This window comes from Rhinolophus sinicus, chromosome X (genome assembly GCF_036562045.2).
Source record: "Rhinolophus sinicus isolate RSC01 chromosome X, ASM3656204v1, whole genome shotgun sequence".
In the NCBI taxonomy this organism is placed as follows: domain Eukaryota; kingdom Metazoa; phylum Chordata; class Mammalia; order Chiroptera; family Rhinolophidae; genus Rhinolophus; species Rhinolophus sinicus.
The window spans coordinates 113005273-113021567 of record NC_133768.1 but is presented as its reverse complement, the minus strand read 5'-3'; the positions used below and the strand labels follow the sequence as shown (position 1 = coordinate 113021567).

Here is a 16295-nt window from a genome sequence, read left to right as displayed (position 1 = left end):
CAATGGTAAGGAACAAATTTTGCTATACACGCATAATGGATAAATCTCACAGGCATTACATTGAGCAAAGAAAGCCAGAAACAAAAAATTGCTCTCGTATGAATCCAATTTATATGTGACGTTCAATGACAGGTAAAACTAAAAATGGTGACAAAAGTCAGAATATAAATTACTTAGGTAAGGGGGCTGGTATTAACTGGAAAGGGGCATGAGAGATCCTGCTGAGGTAATGGAAAGGTTCTGTGTCTTTATCTGCATAGTGTTTATATGAGTGTAAACCTATGTAAAAAATGTATTGGCCTGTCTATATTGCTGACTTATCCAGAAGTTTGGAGTATTTAGCCACATCCTCTGTGACACTTTAGAAGGGTATCTAGATGCAATTTTGGGACACTTCAGAGTAGCTCTAATTATTCCCTTCAAATAAAAAGGCGGTTATGTCTGCCACAGCGCAATTCTGACCACAGGGAAGAATTTGACATACTCATAAGGCCTGAGTGTGTCCCAAGATAATGACATTTAACCATTATTAGACAATTCTACACATATGCACCGACTTCTTCAGAATGAGCCAGAATCTACATGGTTTTGTTCTCTTTAAGAAAAGTAATTTGTTAAGCTTACAATGAAAGACAATTTAATTTGTATGCTTTTGATAAACAGTTTGACAAGAAAGAAGGGGAAAAGCCCTCTATTCATACCCTAGGCCATGATATGGAGATTTGGCAATAAGCCAACCTTGCCCAGACATAGATTTCAAAGCCAGGGTTAGAGGTGTGTGTTAAGATTCATGACATATGACAATTATTTGATGGATGGGGCTCTGGAAACCACACAAAATAGGGTGTCTCAGACACCCAAAGGCCAGAAGCAGCTGCTGTGGAGATTTCAGATGCCTATGTCAGGAGCTTATCTCCAGGGCATGGCTGCTCTTTGGCTCCTGCCAATGTTTTTCTGTTTTTGTGGGCAAGAAAAGAATACAGGGGAGTTGTTCAGACCAGTATGCTGGCCCTGTGCCCATGACACTTAATTCTCTTGTCATGAGGGCTATGAGACCACTGCTGTTTTTTTGTCCTTAATGAGGAGGGTGGTTAGGGAAGGGAGCATACATACGGAGGCTGACACTATAGGCCAGTAATCTAAACAACACAGGAGGAGGCATCTTCAGCTTGTACAAAATGGATTGTGTAGCCCACTGAATCAAGCAATGGGAAAGAAAGTCCCAGTTGATGGTGGGAAAAGGTGCATTCAAACAAGCATGCCAACCAGGGTGACTTACTCCATTGCCGTTGGGGAGTTTTGAGGGGAAGGGCGATGGCTTCTCAATGTCCACATGTAAGCTATCCTTTTTTTCTGACTAGAAGTACACTCTTAGAACTTTCAGTACTTTGAGAAGCCAACTAAGATTCATCTTGGTATACGGTTAAGGAGTGAGCAAAATAATCTCGCTGCGCCTTTCTCTTTGAGCAGTACAAATACTGTGTAGCAATTACTTGAGTCTCCCTCATTAAAATTCATCTTTGCAGAGAATTATCTCTCTGCATACTTAACTCTGCCTTATTTTGCATAGCTTTTCAAAGCCTTCAGAGTAGTCTGATGGATCTTACTTGGCTCATTTAATTCTTGCAAGAGGTATATAAGGTGAATGAGGAACATACTGTCCCCTTTTTTTCAGATTAAGTAACTGAGGCCAGAAAAGATTAAGTGACTCATCCAAGGTCATAGGTTGAAAGAAGAAGAGCCAGGTAAGTTGACCAGCCATCTCATGTTGCCGGATACTTTCCCAGTTTTAGCACTGGAAGTCCCATATCCTAGGGAAGCCTATTATTACTTAGCAAACCTGGATGATTGTTTACCCTATAGCCAGGATTGGAACTCATATCTCAGACCAATGCTAGTGCTACTGCCCTATGCTGTCTGTATTCCAAGAGCTGTTATCTGAGTAGTGTTTCCTCTCCTCTACTACATCTTAGTGCACCAGGACATTTATTCATACTCCCCTTCCACTCTGCATAGGACAGAAGAAGAGCAGTTAGTGATCCTTAAAGGTACTTAAGACACTTTTGGCAATAGAGAACCATGCTTCAGCTTTCTCAGCCACAAAAGAAAGATGATAATCCCTATACTGCTTTCCTCACATGAATGTTGTCTGGAACAAATAATATTGGATGTGAAAGTGCTTTCTAAACTGTTACTAGCTGGCCATATGTGAGAAATTGTCGTTATTCTCTACTCCCCTAAGTAGAAGGCAGCTTCTTCTCTTATTCTCTTTCCAGTTCACCAAGTGATATAGCGACTAACTGTGTGAACTTTGGCGAATTCCTTGGCCTCTCTGCCTCAGTTTCCTCATATACAAACTGGGGATAATAATAATCCCAGCTATCATTGATTTAAGGATTTAATTAATGATTACATGTAAAACATTTTAAAAAGTTCCTGGCACATGGTCAGGACTATATAATCATTAGCTATTTTAGGTTGATTTTCTCAACCCCTCTAACTCAGAGCCAGACACCAGATTGAGGCCAAGGCACATACACCACGAGACATGGAAGCTACTACTTACCTTGCAATTTCTTTTCACTAGCTCCAGTTTTTTGTATTCTGTACCCACAGCCCTTCCTTCATGGAGTGCAAAGAAAATGAATACTGGGACCAATGGGGACGGTGTGTCACCTGCCAACTGTGTGGGCCTGGACAGGAGCTCTCCAAGGTAAGTTTCCCTGGTCAGGAGAGTTTTTTCTGTTACATCTTAGGAACCATCCTGGCAATTGAGAGGGTCCAAGATTAGGAGAATCAGCTCTACTTGTGGCTAATCCTGTTCTGCAGGCAAAACACGGAATCCAAAGATTGTGACAGTAGCAGTCACAGCACCAGCAAGAAGTCAGCCTGGCAAGATCAGGATTAGAGGAGGGTTCCATGAGATAATGGGGTATCTCAAGAGGAGATGTGGAGTGCAGATGCCTAAGAAGACTATTTGGCATTAGAGAAATCTGTCAAATAAAGCAGGGCCCACCCACTTGGGGTTCAGGAACTAGATATCAGGTATTGGGAATGGGAAAGAGAGAAGAACTAAGAAGGCTTAGGTGTGGACTCTGTCCTAGAGGGACTGGGCCACTGAGGAAGTGTTCAAGGGAGAATTAAAGGATGGGGAACTGTGGAAGGTCTAGAATCTCAATTAGTGGTAAGGGTCAGAACAAAATGACTGGCAAGGCAGGCACTTTATGCTTAGCCCTGGCTTGCAAAGATGGAGGTCCCTGTTGGTCCCAGAATCTGGGGATGTATGTTAAATTTTGGCTATGGTTAGGGCCAGATAATCTGGGGGCAGACAGCCAACAGATGTTTTCTGCACATCTTATTTTCTATAGTCATTCATTAATTCAGCCATCATTATTGAACACCTTCAAACTGGCAGGCATGGTTGCAGCCACAGTGCATATGGCAAAACAGACTAAAACCTTTGCCCTCATTGATCTTACCCTTTAATTAGGGAAACAATCACTGAATGAGATATATACATAGATAAATGAAGGACTTAGATATGGAGGTGTGATGAAAATTAAATTAGGGTGATCTGATAACAGAGTAACTGGGTGGCAACCTTAGATATGGTAGCCGGAGAAGGCCTCTCTAAGGAGGTGCCTTCTGGGGAAAGGATACAACTCATGCAGAGTCCCAAGGTGAGAATGAACTAGGCATGTTCGAGGAAGAGGAAGAAGGTTAGTGCAGCCAATGTGTGGTGAGCGAGAGGGAAGGTAGTACACAGTGAGATCACAGAGGGAGGTGTGGGACAAACCATGTACCATCTTGAAGTCTATGATGAGAATTTTTAATTTTTTTCTAAGTCCACCAGGAACCCGTTAGAAGGTTTGGGGCAGAAGAGTGACTTAATCCTCTGGCTGAAAGAAAATATAGCAATTATTTAGCCTACCTCCTTCCCACCTCCCTATTTCACAGATGAAGAGACTGAGACTCAGAGATCTCAACAGATACAAGCACTAGCTCTAATTTGAACTCTTTACACATAGCATTCTGTACCACGGTGGGGTATCCATGAGGCTGATAAGGGATCCCAGGACCAAGGAAAGATCTCAGATGTTAGGTCATGCTGGACATTAGGGTGGACCTGAGGAATAAGCTGCTTGCCTTGACAAAATCTAAATTAAATATCACATTGATCTTTGTGATGAAAAGTCGTACCACTCCCATAAAAACAATCTCTTAGAAATGATCCTGTCATGTACATGGTTGTTACCTGTAAAGCTGTCCATATTTCCAATCTGAATTTCTCCAAGGGAGGAAATAGGTCTATCTGTCAAACTGCTGTTACCAAACTCTCAAAAAGTAGCTCATGAGGAAATGTACATTTGTCTAAGCACCTCTGTGATTGCCATTTATTTCAGCATCACTAAAAAGCTCCAAGAAAATTGCAATACCGTGTTCCTTCAAAAGCTTTTTATATAAACAGCTTGTATTTGTCTCGCACTCTGTACCTCATAAAGAGCTTTCATGTGCATTATCTCATTTGACTCTCAGTCCCACCAAGAAGGTATTATCAGTCCCATAGGTTTTAGATGAGAAAACTAAGACTCAAAGAAGATTTGTGACTTGCTCAAAATCTCAGTGGTTCAGTAAAAGTAAATATGAGCCAGATACACACAAATTTGAGTTCTAGCTTTGCTGTGGGCAAATTAGTTCATCACTGACTCAATTGGGGTGTACTAAGTTAAAAGTAACATAAAACAGCTTGTACCATAAACACATGTATGTATGTAATGAAATCTGGAGGGAGGGAGCCTTGTGGTTGATTGGGAATATCAACAACTTCATCAAGGGCCCAGGCTCTTTTTATCCATTGTCTTGGGCACCTTGCTGTTTTGTCCTCATGTTAGTGGCCTCTTGGTAGTCACAACTCAAAGCATCACATCTTTACACCATAGTCAAAGTCAGGAATAAGGGACAGGAATAAAGTAGCTTGACTTATATTAGGGAAGAAATATTTTCGTAGAAGCTCCCAGCAAACTTCCCCTTATGTCTTATGGGTGCTGTAAGTATTTTTACACTGCTAGGAAGGAGGCTAGGGAATCAATACCTGCCAAATGGAAATGGGATTGCAATTAAGACCAATCAAGAATCAGTTGTTGAGGCTGGTCACCTTGCCACCCAGAATGAAATCAATGTTCTGTTAGTAAGAGAAAAAAAAATGGGCAATGACTTTAGGATAAGCAGATAACAACATCTGACACAGCCTTGTTTTTATAGTTACTTGATGAGGGTAAGGGGGATCGAATATATGGTGATGGAAGGAGAACTGACTCTGGGTGATGAACACACAATGGGATTTATAGATGATGTAATACAGAATTGTACACCTGAAATCTATGTAATTTTACTAACAATTGTCACCCCATAAATTTAATAAAATAAAATAAAAAATAAAAAAGTACACTCATAACTGGTATTGTAAAAGCTATATACGATGTCAGAGGAGTAGTAGACTTGCAGAGGTTATCATTTTATGAGGGGTGAAAATGTCTAATCATTATGTTGTTTTGTACACCTGAAACTAATTTAAAAATTTAAATAAATAAATATACAGCAGGAAAAAAATAAATAAAAGTACACTCATGAATTGTCACCCCAATAAATTTAATAAAATAAAAATTAAAAAAAAAAATCAACACTATTTCCTCAGGACATATTTCTAGAAGTATAATTACCAAGCTAAATTATGTATACAATTTTACGATTCTTGAAATATATTATCAGATAGTACTTCTGTTTTTTACTACTTTCTATTATAATTACATTTATTTTCAATAGTGCATGGAATTCTTATATCCCAAAAGCCTAACCACACGTGAATAAATGCATGTTTTTGTCATCATTAATTTTATGCCTCCCTCGGTAACATTTAATTACTAATTTATGAGAACTTTATGAAAAATTTTTCACCCTTTAATAGGGAAAACTCCCAATATTTTTGTGTTTGTCTATTTGCATTTCCAATTTTGTGAACTGTTTCTCATTGCTTGTTTTTCTGTTTTATTCATTGTTTATTGTTCCTTCTTCACTCATGTAAGGGTAGAGAGACATAGCAGAATCCAGAGTATTGTTAGAATATTTCATATAATATATAAGATTTTTTTAAATCAGAAATGATTTTGAATTTTATTTTATCATCTTTTGACTATTTCATACATTTTCCTTTTGACATATTAATTTAATGACATCTATTAATACATTTCAAAAATTAACATATCTTATAATACCAGGATAAACCATTTTTTATTGTAGTTTTGAGTTAAATAGACTCTATGTTTTATAAATTAATATTTTGTTTATAATAAATAAATACTATTATAGCACTATCAGCATCAAACTTTGTATCATAATTGTACTAGCTTGGTAAAATTGATTAAGAAGATCAAGGGGTTGCCACTTTATGAGGGGTATAAAAGTCTAGCTATTACATTGGTTTGTACACCTGAAAATAATTTTTTAAAAAATCAGTGTTTTTCTGGGTATAAAACCAGTAACTAGCAAAAGAATTTTTAGGGCTTTGATTTTTTAGAAGAATTTATTTTGCCTCCAAATTAGGAAAGGGGATCCTCAATATAGTTTTTCTGTGTTTTTTCTTTTTTTAATTAAACTTTATTGAGGTGACAATGGTTAGTAAAGTTACATAGGTTTTAGGTGTACAATTCTGTAATACATCATCTATATATCACATTGTGTTCACCACCCAGAGTCAGTTCTCCTTCCATCACCATATATTTGATCCTGTTTACCCTCATCTACCATCCCCCTCCCCCCTTACCCTCTGGTAACCACTAAACTATTGTCTGTGTCTATGAGTTTTTGTTTCTTTCTTTCTTTGTCTTGTTCTTTTGTTGCTTTCAGTTTTATATCCGGCATATCAGTGAAATCATATGGTTCTCGACTTTTTCTGTCTGACTTATTTTGTTTAGCATAATAATCTCAAGATCCATCTATGTTGTTGTAAATGGCACTATTTCATCTTTTCTTATGGCAGAATAGTATTTCATTGTGTATATATACCACAACTTCTTTATCCAATTATCAAAGGACACTTCGGTTGTTTCCATGTCTTGGCCACTGTAAACAAACCTGCAATGAACATTGGAGCCCACGTGTCTTTATGGATAAATGTTTTCAGATTTTTTGGGTAGATACCCAGGAGAGGGATTGCTGGGTCATATGGTAATTCTATTCGTAAATTTTTGAGGAACCTCCACACTGCCTTCCATAGCGGCTACACCAATTTGCATTACCACCAACAGTGTATGAGGGTTCCTTTTTCTCCACAGCCTCTCCCACACTTGTTACTATTTGTCTTGTTGATGATAGCCATTCTAACTGGGGTGAGGTGATATCTCATTGTGGTTTTTATTTGCATTTCTCTGAGGATTAGTGATGTTGAGCATCTTTTCATATGTCTATTAGCCATCTGTATGTCCTCTTTGGCAAAATGTCTCTTCAGGTGCTCTGCCAATTTTTTAATTGGATTGTCTGTTTTTTGTTGTTGTTGTTGAGTTTTTCATGATAATTTGTTCCTTTTTAATTTGTTAAGAAATGATTCATCCATTTATTCACAAAATAATTATTGAGGACAATTTGGGAGTGTTTATTTTTATCCAATATGCAAAACTCTGCCTTTGTTACTTAGACCTTGTATATTTAAGGCTATTATTGATATGTTAGAGCTTATGTCTGCTATTTTATTATTATTGTTGTTTGTTTTCCATTTCTTGTTCCTCTGTTTGTCTTTTCTTGCCTTCCTGCAGGTTACTTGAACATTTTTTTAGGGTTCCATCTTGACTTATTTGTAGTGGTTTTGTATAGTTTTCTTAGAGGTCATTCTGGGTATTACAATACACACATACATGTGCCTTCACACTTCGCTGATAGCAACATTTTACCATTTTGAGAACTTTACTTCCATTAATGTTTCTTTACTTTCTGCACTTTTAAATACTATTCTCTTGATTATCAGATAATGTGGTGATTTTTCTTTTAATCATTAAACATGATTTATAAAACTCATGAGGACAGTTTGTTAAATATAGCCCATTATTTTTACTATCCCAGTGTCTTGTATTCCTTCTTGATGCTCCAAAGTTCTTTCATCCTTTTATCATTTCTTTTCTGTTTGTAATGCTCTTTCTGTTTGAAAATCTCTCTTTAGCCATTGCTAAAGGATAGATCTCTATTACGAAAAAATTCCTTTAGTTTTCCTTTGCCTTAGAATGTCTTTATTTCCTGTTCATCTCTGAAGTATAATTTCACCGGATATAGAATTTGCACTTGTGACAATTCTTTTTTTTATTAGTATTTCAAAAATGTTGGCCACTTCCTTCTGATTTCTATCCCTTCAGATAGAAACCCACTGTCATTTTAATTGGTGTTGTCTTTAGGTAATGTCATTTCTTTCTGGCTATTTCCAATAATTGTTTCATTGCCTTTGGTTTTCATAAGTTTCATTATAATGTATATTGGTTTACATTTCTTTGAATTTATTCTACTTGGGATTTGCTCATCCTCTTGTGTCTGTAGGCCTTTGGCAAACTGTGAAATTTTCAGCCTTTATTTCTTTGAAAAAATTTTCAGAGATATATTCTTTTCTTTTTCTTTTAGTGAGACTCTGACGATATAAATATTTGATCTTTTATTATTATCCCACAGCTCCATATGGCTTTATTCATTTTATTTTCAATCTATTTTCTCACTGTTGTTCAGACTGGATAGATTCTATTGTTCTGTCCTCAAGTTCACTGATTCTGTCATCTGTCATCTCCTCTCTACTGTTGAGCCCTTTGAGTGAATTTTTTTTATTTGTTTTATTTTATTTTTATAATTTCGATCTGAAATTGTATATCCTTGTAACTTCTATTTTTTTGCTGAGATTTTCTAATTTATCTTGTTTCAAGATAAGTTGTAATTGGTTTTTGAAACATTTTATGATGGCTGCTTTAAAATATTTGTCACGTGATTTAAACATATTGTTCATCTAAGTGTTGCTGTCAGTTGATTTCCTTTTCTCATTCATGTTGTTATTTTCCTGATTCTTGTTATGACAGGAGATTTTTATTTTTATATCTTAGACATTTTGTCAATTATTTTAGGTGATTCAGGATTCTATTTAAATCTTTTATTTTAGCAGGCAGTCACCTGTTTAGGTTTAGTACACAGGTTCTGGCCTACTATTTTGAGTGTGGTTCTAATGACAATTTTCAGGACCTTTGTGGTATGATTTGGATCTGTGTGGTTTATCTGGTGCTGCCATGGCTCTCACTCCTGTGTGCTGGTGCTGCCTGAGGGGTGGAAGGAATTGTCCTGGGCCAGGTCACTGGTGCATCTAAATTGAATTGGAAGGAAGTCTCTGAGTTGTGGAGAGGAAGTGTACTTCCCAGCCCAGACTGCTTGTTGTGGTAGGATGCTCCTTGCCAGTGCACCATAGTCACCTGTCTCTAAGTGTGGGATTAGAGTCTCAGACTCATAGGACAAAGAAGCTTCTTGGGCTGGGCATTTGTTGATCTTCCTTGCTGGTACCCCCTACAACCTGGTGTCTCTGGTTGTGGATGCGGAGTCTCAGGGCCTCAAGGAAGAGGCTTCCCAGGCTGGGCCACTTGCTGTGACATAACCATTTGTACCTCAGTTTGCTTATTTTCAAACATAGATGATAATGCATAACTTATAGAGTTTTACAAAGAGTAAATAAGAATGTAAGTTCATGAGGGCAGGAATTTTGGTCTGATTGACTCAATTATTTAGTCACAACATCCAGAATAGTTGCTCAATAATTATTTTCTGAAATAATGAACTAATGAGTAAAATAAAGATAAGTGCCTGACACATGTTTGATTCTCAAAAATGCAAGCAGTTAGTTCCCATTGTTCTCTTCTCCAGCAAGTGAACAAGTGAGGAGTCAGGCTCAGGTCCTGGCCTCTAATTCCAATACTCTTGATAATTTAAAAACAAATTGCCTCCTATGAGAACAATGCCTAATGTTCATTGAGGACTTACTATGTGCCAGGCATGATGACAGCATGTTACAGAGAGAGAGAGAGAGAGAGAGAGAGAGAGAGAGAGAGAGAGAGATTCTCTCATTCGTTTTATATTTTGTTTCATTTAATTTTTGTGGATGGCTTTATTTCAATTTGGTATTATTTTATAATTATGTGAAATACTTACATTCTTCCAAAGTCAAATTTATAAAACAAAGCATATTCAAAAATTCTAACTTCTATCCTCATAGCATCTAACCTATTCCTTCCTTCCCCTTGTAGGTAATTCCCCTCCTGACCATGTTTTAAATGCTTAGTTTTATGGTATATCGTTCTTTTTTTCCTTTTGTAATATAAGCAGGTATATGTGAGTGTATGTGTATATATACTTGAACCAAGATTACCCCTACTTTTAAGATAAATGATAACATGCTCTTCTCTACTTTAGTTTTTCCACTTAACAATATGTCCAGGAGATCATTCCATTGTATTATGTATAGATAGCCCTCATTTCTTTTTACATCTGCAAAATACTCCATCATATATCTCCCACAGTTTATTCAACCAGTCTCCTCTTGATGGACAATTTTGCTATTACAAATAGTGCTGCAGTGAGTAACCTCATGTGCCCGCACAGCCAGGAGGGCTCGTCCTGAGGGCGAGGGGCGAGGAGATTGAGAAAAGACGCAAAGACAGGAAAGCTGGGATGGAGAGGTCCACCGTCCACGGATGGCAGAGCAGTGGCACAGTCTTTATTTCACACACAGTTTTTATACAGTGTTAGAACAGTTGTCTATACAAACAAGTATTAGCAGAACAAGCAGGTGTCAGTAGAACATTCTGTTCTGTGTATTGGTAACTTTGTATGTTTGTGGCTGTATTAGTGTTACCTTGTACTTTCTGGGAAGATGTTGAGGCAAAGCTTCCCATGGGAATGACCTTGCAGGCTGCAAGGCCCTTGTCAGCTCACAGCCTGCTCCCTACACTCATGCATGTACCTTTTCGTATTTTTGTCGTTGTAATGTGGGATAGATTTCTAAAGATATGATTGCTGGGTTAAACAGTGAATGCTTATGTAATTTTGTTAGATATTGCCAAATTTCCCTCTACAAGGTCTGTACTGCTGTATATCACCTCCAACAATATACCTGTTCCCCACAGTCTTACCAACAGAGCATGCTGTCAAACTTTTGGATTTTTGCCAATCTAATAGGTTAAAAATGATACTTCAATATAGTTTTATATTTCATTTCCCTCATTATGAGTGAGATTGAGTATCTTTCATCTGGTTAAGACCCATTAATGTTTCTTTTTCTATGAAGTGTGGGTTTAGTGTTCTATAGTGTTGCTTTCTAAAAAAAAATTACCAGTTCTATATATTAGGAATATTAATCTTTATTCTGTGATATAAGATGCATCATATTTACCCCAGTTTGTCATTAGTCCTTTGATTTTGCTTATGAATCTTTTACCCTGTAAAACTTTTTAAACATGTTTTATGGAAGTAAATTAATCTATCTTTCCCTTATTGTTTTGGACTTTGAGTATAGTTAAGAAAGATTTCTCTACACCCAGAATAAAACGGAATTCACCTATGCATTTTTTCAGTAGGTTTTCATTTTTTTATATTTGAAATCTTCTATCCATTTAGAATGTATTCTGGTGCATAGTGTGAGAAATGGACCATATTTTATTGTTTTTCACATGGCTATCCAGTTATCCAGCATGACCCATTGAAAAGGCCAGCTTTTCCCCATTGATTTGAGATGTTCCTTCATTCATTTGGTCAGCTCATTTAATCTTAACAGATCTTTGATGTACGTAGCATTATCTCCGATCTGATTGACAAGAAAATTCAAGCCCACTTAGTTTCCTGAGGTCACATGGCTTGTCACAGTGGTAGAGATGTACATTAAAGCTAGGTCGCCTTGACCCTGGAAACAGGGATTTGTATCACTACAGTGTATTTTCTATCACTTTGATCTTTAGTCCACCCTATAAAACAGATATGGCATCTGTCACCATCCCAGTGCTGCATATAAAGTAGCAGAGGCTCCAAAAATCCATTGCCGTACCCCCAAAACCCAGATTTTGAGTAGAATGGCCAGCACTCATGTCAGGTACGCCCCACCACCACCACCACCAATGAGGCCTTTCAGATCTCTGGTATCCAGCAGAGAGTTGGGTTTTGGTAGATGAGATCATTCCAAATGGGGCTGTAAGGCATTTACTAAGGCAAAAAAGGGCAAGCAAAGGCATAGAATGGCTGGAATCTTTAGTAGCTGGCTGATGCTCTCTTTTATTAACCTCTTGGAAAGTGTAGCTTATCTGGTATTGCTTCATTTAGTTCCTCTAACAGATAAATGCTAAAAATTTAGTAATTATTAAAGATCAAAGGTTTATTACTCACTCTAGTAAACTCCAATCAGTGGTGGGGAGTGTGAAGATTCTTCTCTGTCCTTTAAGGACCCAGACTTATGGAGGGTCTGTCATTTTCCTAACAGTTTTATTGAAATATAACTAACATAGCATATACTTAACCTATTTAAAATACATAATTCAATTGGTTTTGGTACACTGAATTATTAATTTTAAAAACTGTAGTAAAATATAAAACATAAAATTTTGCTATTTTAACCATTTTTAATATGCAATTCAGTGGCACCGATCACATTTACAATGTGAAACCATCACCTCTATCTAATCCTAAGACCTTTTTATCACCCCAAACAGGAGCTCTGTATCCGTAAAGCAACGTCTCCCTCAATCACTCTTGCCGCAGCCTCTGGTAATCTCAATTATACTTTCTGTCTATGAGTTTGCTTAGCCTATATATTTCATCTAAGTGGAATCATGCAATATTTTTTCCATTTGTGTCTGGTTTATTGCACTTAGCATAATGTTTTCAATGTTCATTTCTATTGTAGCATGTATCAGAACTTCATTCCTTTTTATGGTTGAACAATACTCTATTGAATGTACATACTGTATCCATTCATCTATTGATGGACACTTGGATTGTTTCCACCTTTGGACGGTTGTGAGTAATGAACATTGGTGTACAAGTATCTATTTGAATCCCTGCTTCCACACTTTCAGGTACATAACTAGGAGTGGAATAGTTGGGTTATATGGTAGTTCTATGTTTAGCTATTTAAGGAATGGCCAAACTGTATTACTCAATATCTTATACCATTTTACATTTCTAGCAATAATGCTCAAGGATACCAAGTCCTAAACATCCTCACCAACATTTATTTTTTATTTTTTTTTTATTTTTTAAAGCCATTTGAGTTTCAGGTACAACATAGTGATTAGACAGTTATATGAATTATGAAGTGATCAACCCGGTAACTCTAGTAGCCATCTGACATTATATAGTTATGACAATATTACCTGAAACTAACATAATGTGAACTGTAATTGAAAAAAATTAAACATATTTAGAAATTAAAAAATAAAAATAAAAAGCCATTCTATAAGCCATTCTAATAGGTGTGAATTGGTATGTCATTGTGGTTTTGATTTGCATGTCCCTAATGAGTAATGATGCTGAGCATCTTTTCATGTGCTTATGGGCCATTTGTATATCTTCTTTGGATAAATTTCTATTTGACTCTGTCTATTTTTTAATTCGGTTGCTTGTTTTAGATCTTTATATATTTTGGATATTAAACACTTATAAGACATTATTTACAAATATATTCTCCCATTTTGTGGATTTCTTTTTATTCTTTACAAATATATTCTCATATTCTGTGGATTTCTTTTTATTCTTGATTATGTCCTTTTATGCACACAAGTTTTTATTTTTTATCAAGTCCAATATATCTATTTTTTCTTTTGTTGCTTGTGCTTTTGGTGCCATCACTAAAAATCCTTTGCCAAATTCAAGGTCATTAAGATTTACTCCTATGTTTTCTTCTAAGAGTTTTATGATTTTAACTCTTAAAATCATTTAGGCCGCTTATTTATTTTGACTTCATATTTTGCCTGTAGAAATCCAGTTGTCCCAGCACTGTTTGTCAAAGAGACTGTTCTTTTGTCATTGAATGGACTTGGAACCCTTGCCAATGTATGGGTTTACTCCTGGACTCTCAATTCTTTTCCATTGGTCTGTATATCCAATATACTAGTACCACACTTTTTTGATTAATGTAGCTTAATAGTAATTTTTGAAATACATTTTTTTCTTGTTTTTCAACATTGTTTTGGCTATTTGAGGCCCCTTGTAATTCCCTATGAATTGGGGATCAGATTTTCAATTTCTGTATGGATGGAATTTCAACAGGGATTCTGTTGAATCTATACACAACTTTCAGTAGCATTGACATCTTAGCAATATTATGTCTTCCTAAACATGAACACAGAATGTCTTTCCATTAATTATGTCATATTTAATTCCTTTCAGAAAGATTTTGTACTTTTTAATGTACAATTTTCTCACATCCTTGTTTAAATGTGTTCCTAGGTACTTTATTCATTTCAATGCTATGAAATATAATTGTGTGTGTGTGTGTGTGTGTGTGTGTGTTATTTATTGTCCAGTTTTATTATAATGTCAATTAGAAAAAGTCTTTTTATTTAAGTATAGTTGCTATACAATCTTGTACTGGGTGTATTAGTTTCAGGTATACAATATAGTGATTCAACATTTTTATACCTTACTATGGGATCACCCTACTAATTCTAGTAATTATCTGTCACTGTACAAACTTATCACAATTGCTTTTTAAATTTTTTTTATTGTTTTTTGCTGTCATATAGAAACACAGCTGATTTCTGTGTGTTGGTCTTATACCCTGCAACTTTTATGAATTCATTATGTATGACTTTGCTATGGCTGCTATAACAAAATACCACAGATTGGGTGAATCAAATAACAGAAATGTATTTTCTCACAGTTCTTGAAGTTAGAATTCTCAAATCAAAGTCTAGGCAGGTTTGGTGTCTTCTGTTTCTCTCTTGGCTTGTAGGTGTCTGCCTTCTTGCTGTGTGTTCACACGGTCATTTCTCTATGTCTGTGTCTGGTATCTCTCTCTCTCCCTGTATGTCTAATCTCTTTTCTAAGGACACCAGGCGTATTGCATTAGGCTCACCCTAACTACCCCATTTTAACTTTGTTGTCTTTTTAAAGGCCTTGTCTCCAAAACAAAGTCATATTCTGAGATACCAGGAGTTACGACTTCAACATATGAATTTGGGAGTGGGACACAATTCAGCCTATAACATTTTGTTAGCTCTAGTAGCTTTTGTGTGAGAATTTAGGGTTTTCTATATGTAGCATCATGTGATCTGCAAATATAGTTTTGTTTCTTCATTTCCAATTGGGATGCATTTTAGTTATTTTCCTTCACTTCATAATAGCTCTGTCTAGGACTTCCTGTACAACGTTGAATTGCAGTGGTAAAGGTGGCCATCCTTTTCTCGTTCCTGATCATAGGGGGAGGGTATCAGTCTTTTACTATTAAGTATGTTAGATATGGGTTTTTCATACGTGTCTTTTTTTAATGTTGAGGAAGTTCCCTTTTATTCCTAGTATTCTGAACGTTTTTATGATGAAATGATGTTGGATTTTGACAAAAGCCTTTTCTTTGGCAATTGCGATGATCATTTTTTCCCTTCATTCTATTAATGAGCTTTATTACATTGATTGATTTTCTTAAGTTAAATCACCCTTGCATTTCTGTGATAAATCTCACTTGGTGTATAATCTTTTTACTGTTCTGTAGGATTCACTATGCTAATATTTTTTTGAGGATTTTACATGAATATTCATAAGGGATATTGCTGTGTAATTTCCTTTTCCTGTGATAAAACGAGTTAGGAAGTATTCCCTCTTCTTTAATTTTTTGGAAGATTTTGAGAAAGATTAGTGTTAATTATTTAAATGTTTGGAGGAATTCATCAGTGAAGCCATCTGGTCCTGGACTTTTCTTTATTGAGAGGTTTATGATTACTGATTCAATCTCTTTACGTCTTATAGGTCTGTTGATGTTATCTATTTCTTCTTGAATCACTTTAGGTAATTGGTGGATTTCTAAGAATTTGTGCATTTCATATCTTATTTAATTTGTTGGTGTGTAATTGTTCATAAAATTATTTTATAATCCTTTTATTTAATTTCTGTGATGTTGGTAGTAATATCCTCATTTTCATTTCTAATTTTAGTTATTTGCATCTTCTTTCAGAGCTTTTTTTCTTTGTCAGTATAGCTAAAAGATTGCCTATTTTGTTGATCTTTACAAAGAGAAACTTTTTATTTCA

The 16295-nt window shown here is 36.0% G+C and overlaps 1 protein-coding gene across 5 annotated transcripts in view; it reads left to right on the top strand.

Annotated features, from left to right (window-relative positions):
* The window catches only part of EDA2R (ectodysplasin A2 receptor), a 49079-nt gene that overhangs the window by 18448 nt on the left and 14336 nt on the right, over positions 1 to 16295 (top strand). For all 5 annotated transcript variants that reach the window (XM_074323725.1, XM_074323724.1, XM_074323726.1 and 2 more), the window contains exons 2-3: positions 1676 to 1745; positions 2617 to 2713. In XM_074323725.1, the coding sequence (XP_074179826.1) occupies positions 2643 to 2713 (71 nt within the window). In that variant the 5' untranslated portion in view covers positions 1676 to 1745; positions 2617 to 2642. The remainder of the gene's footprint in view (positions 1 to 1675; positions 1746 to 2616; positions 2714 to 16295) is intronic.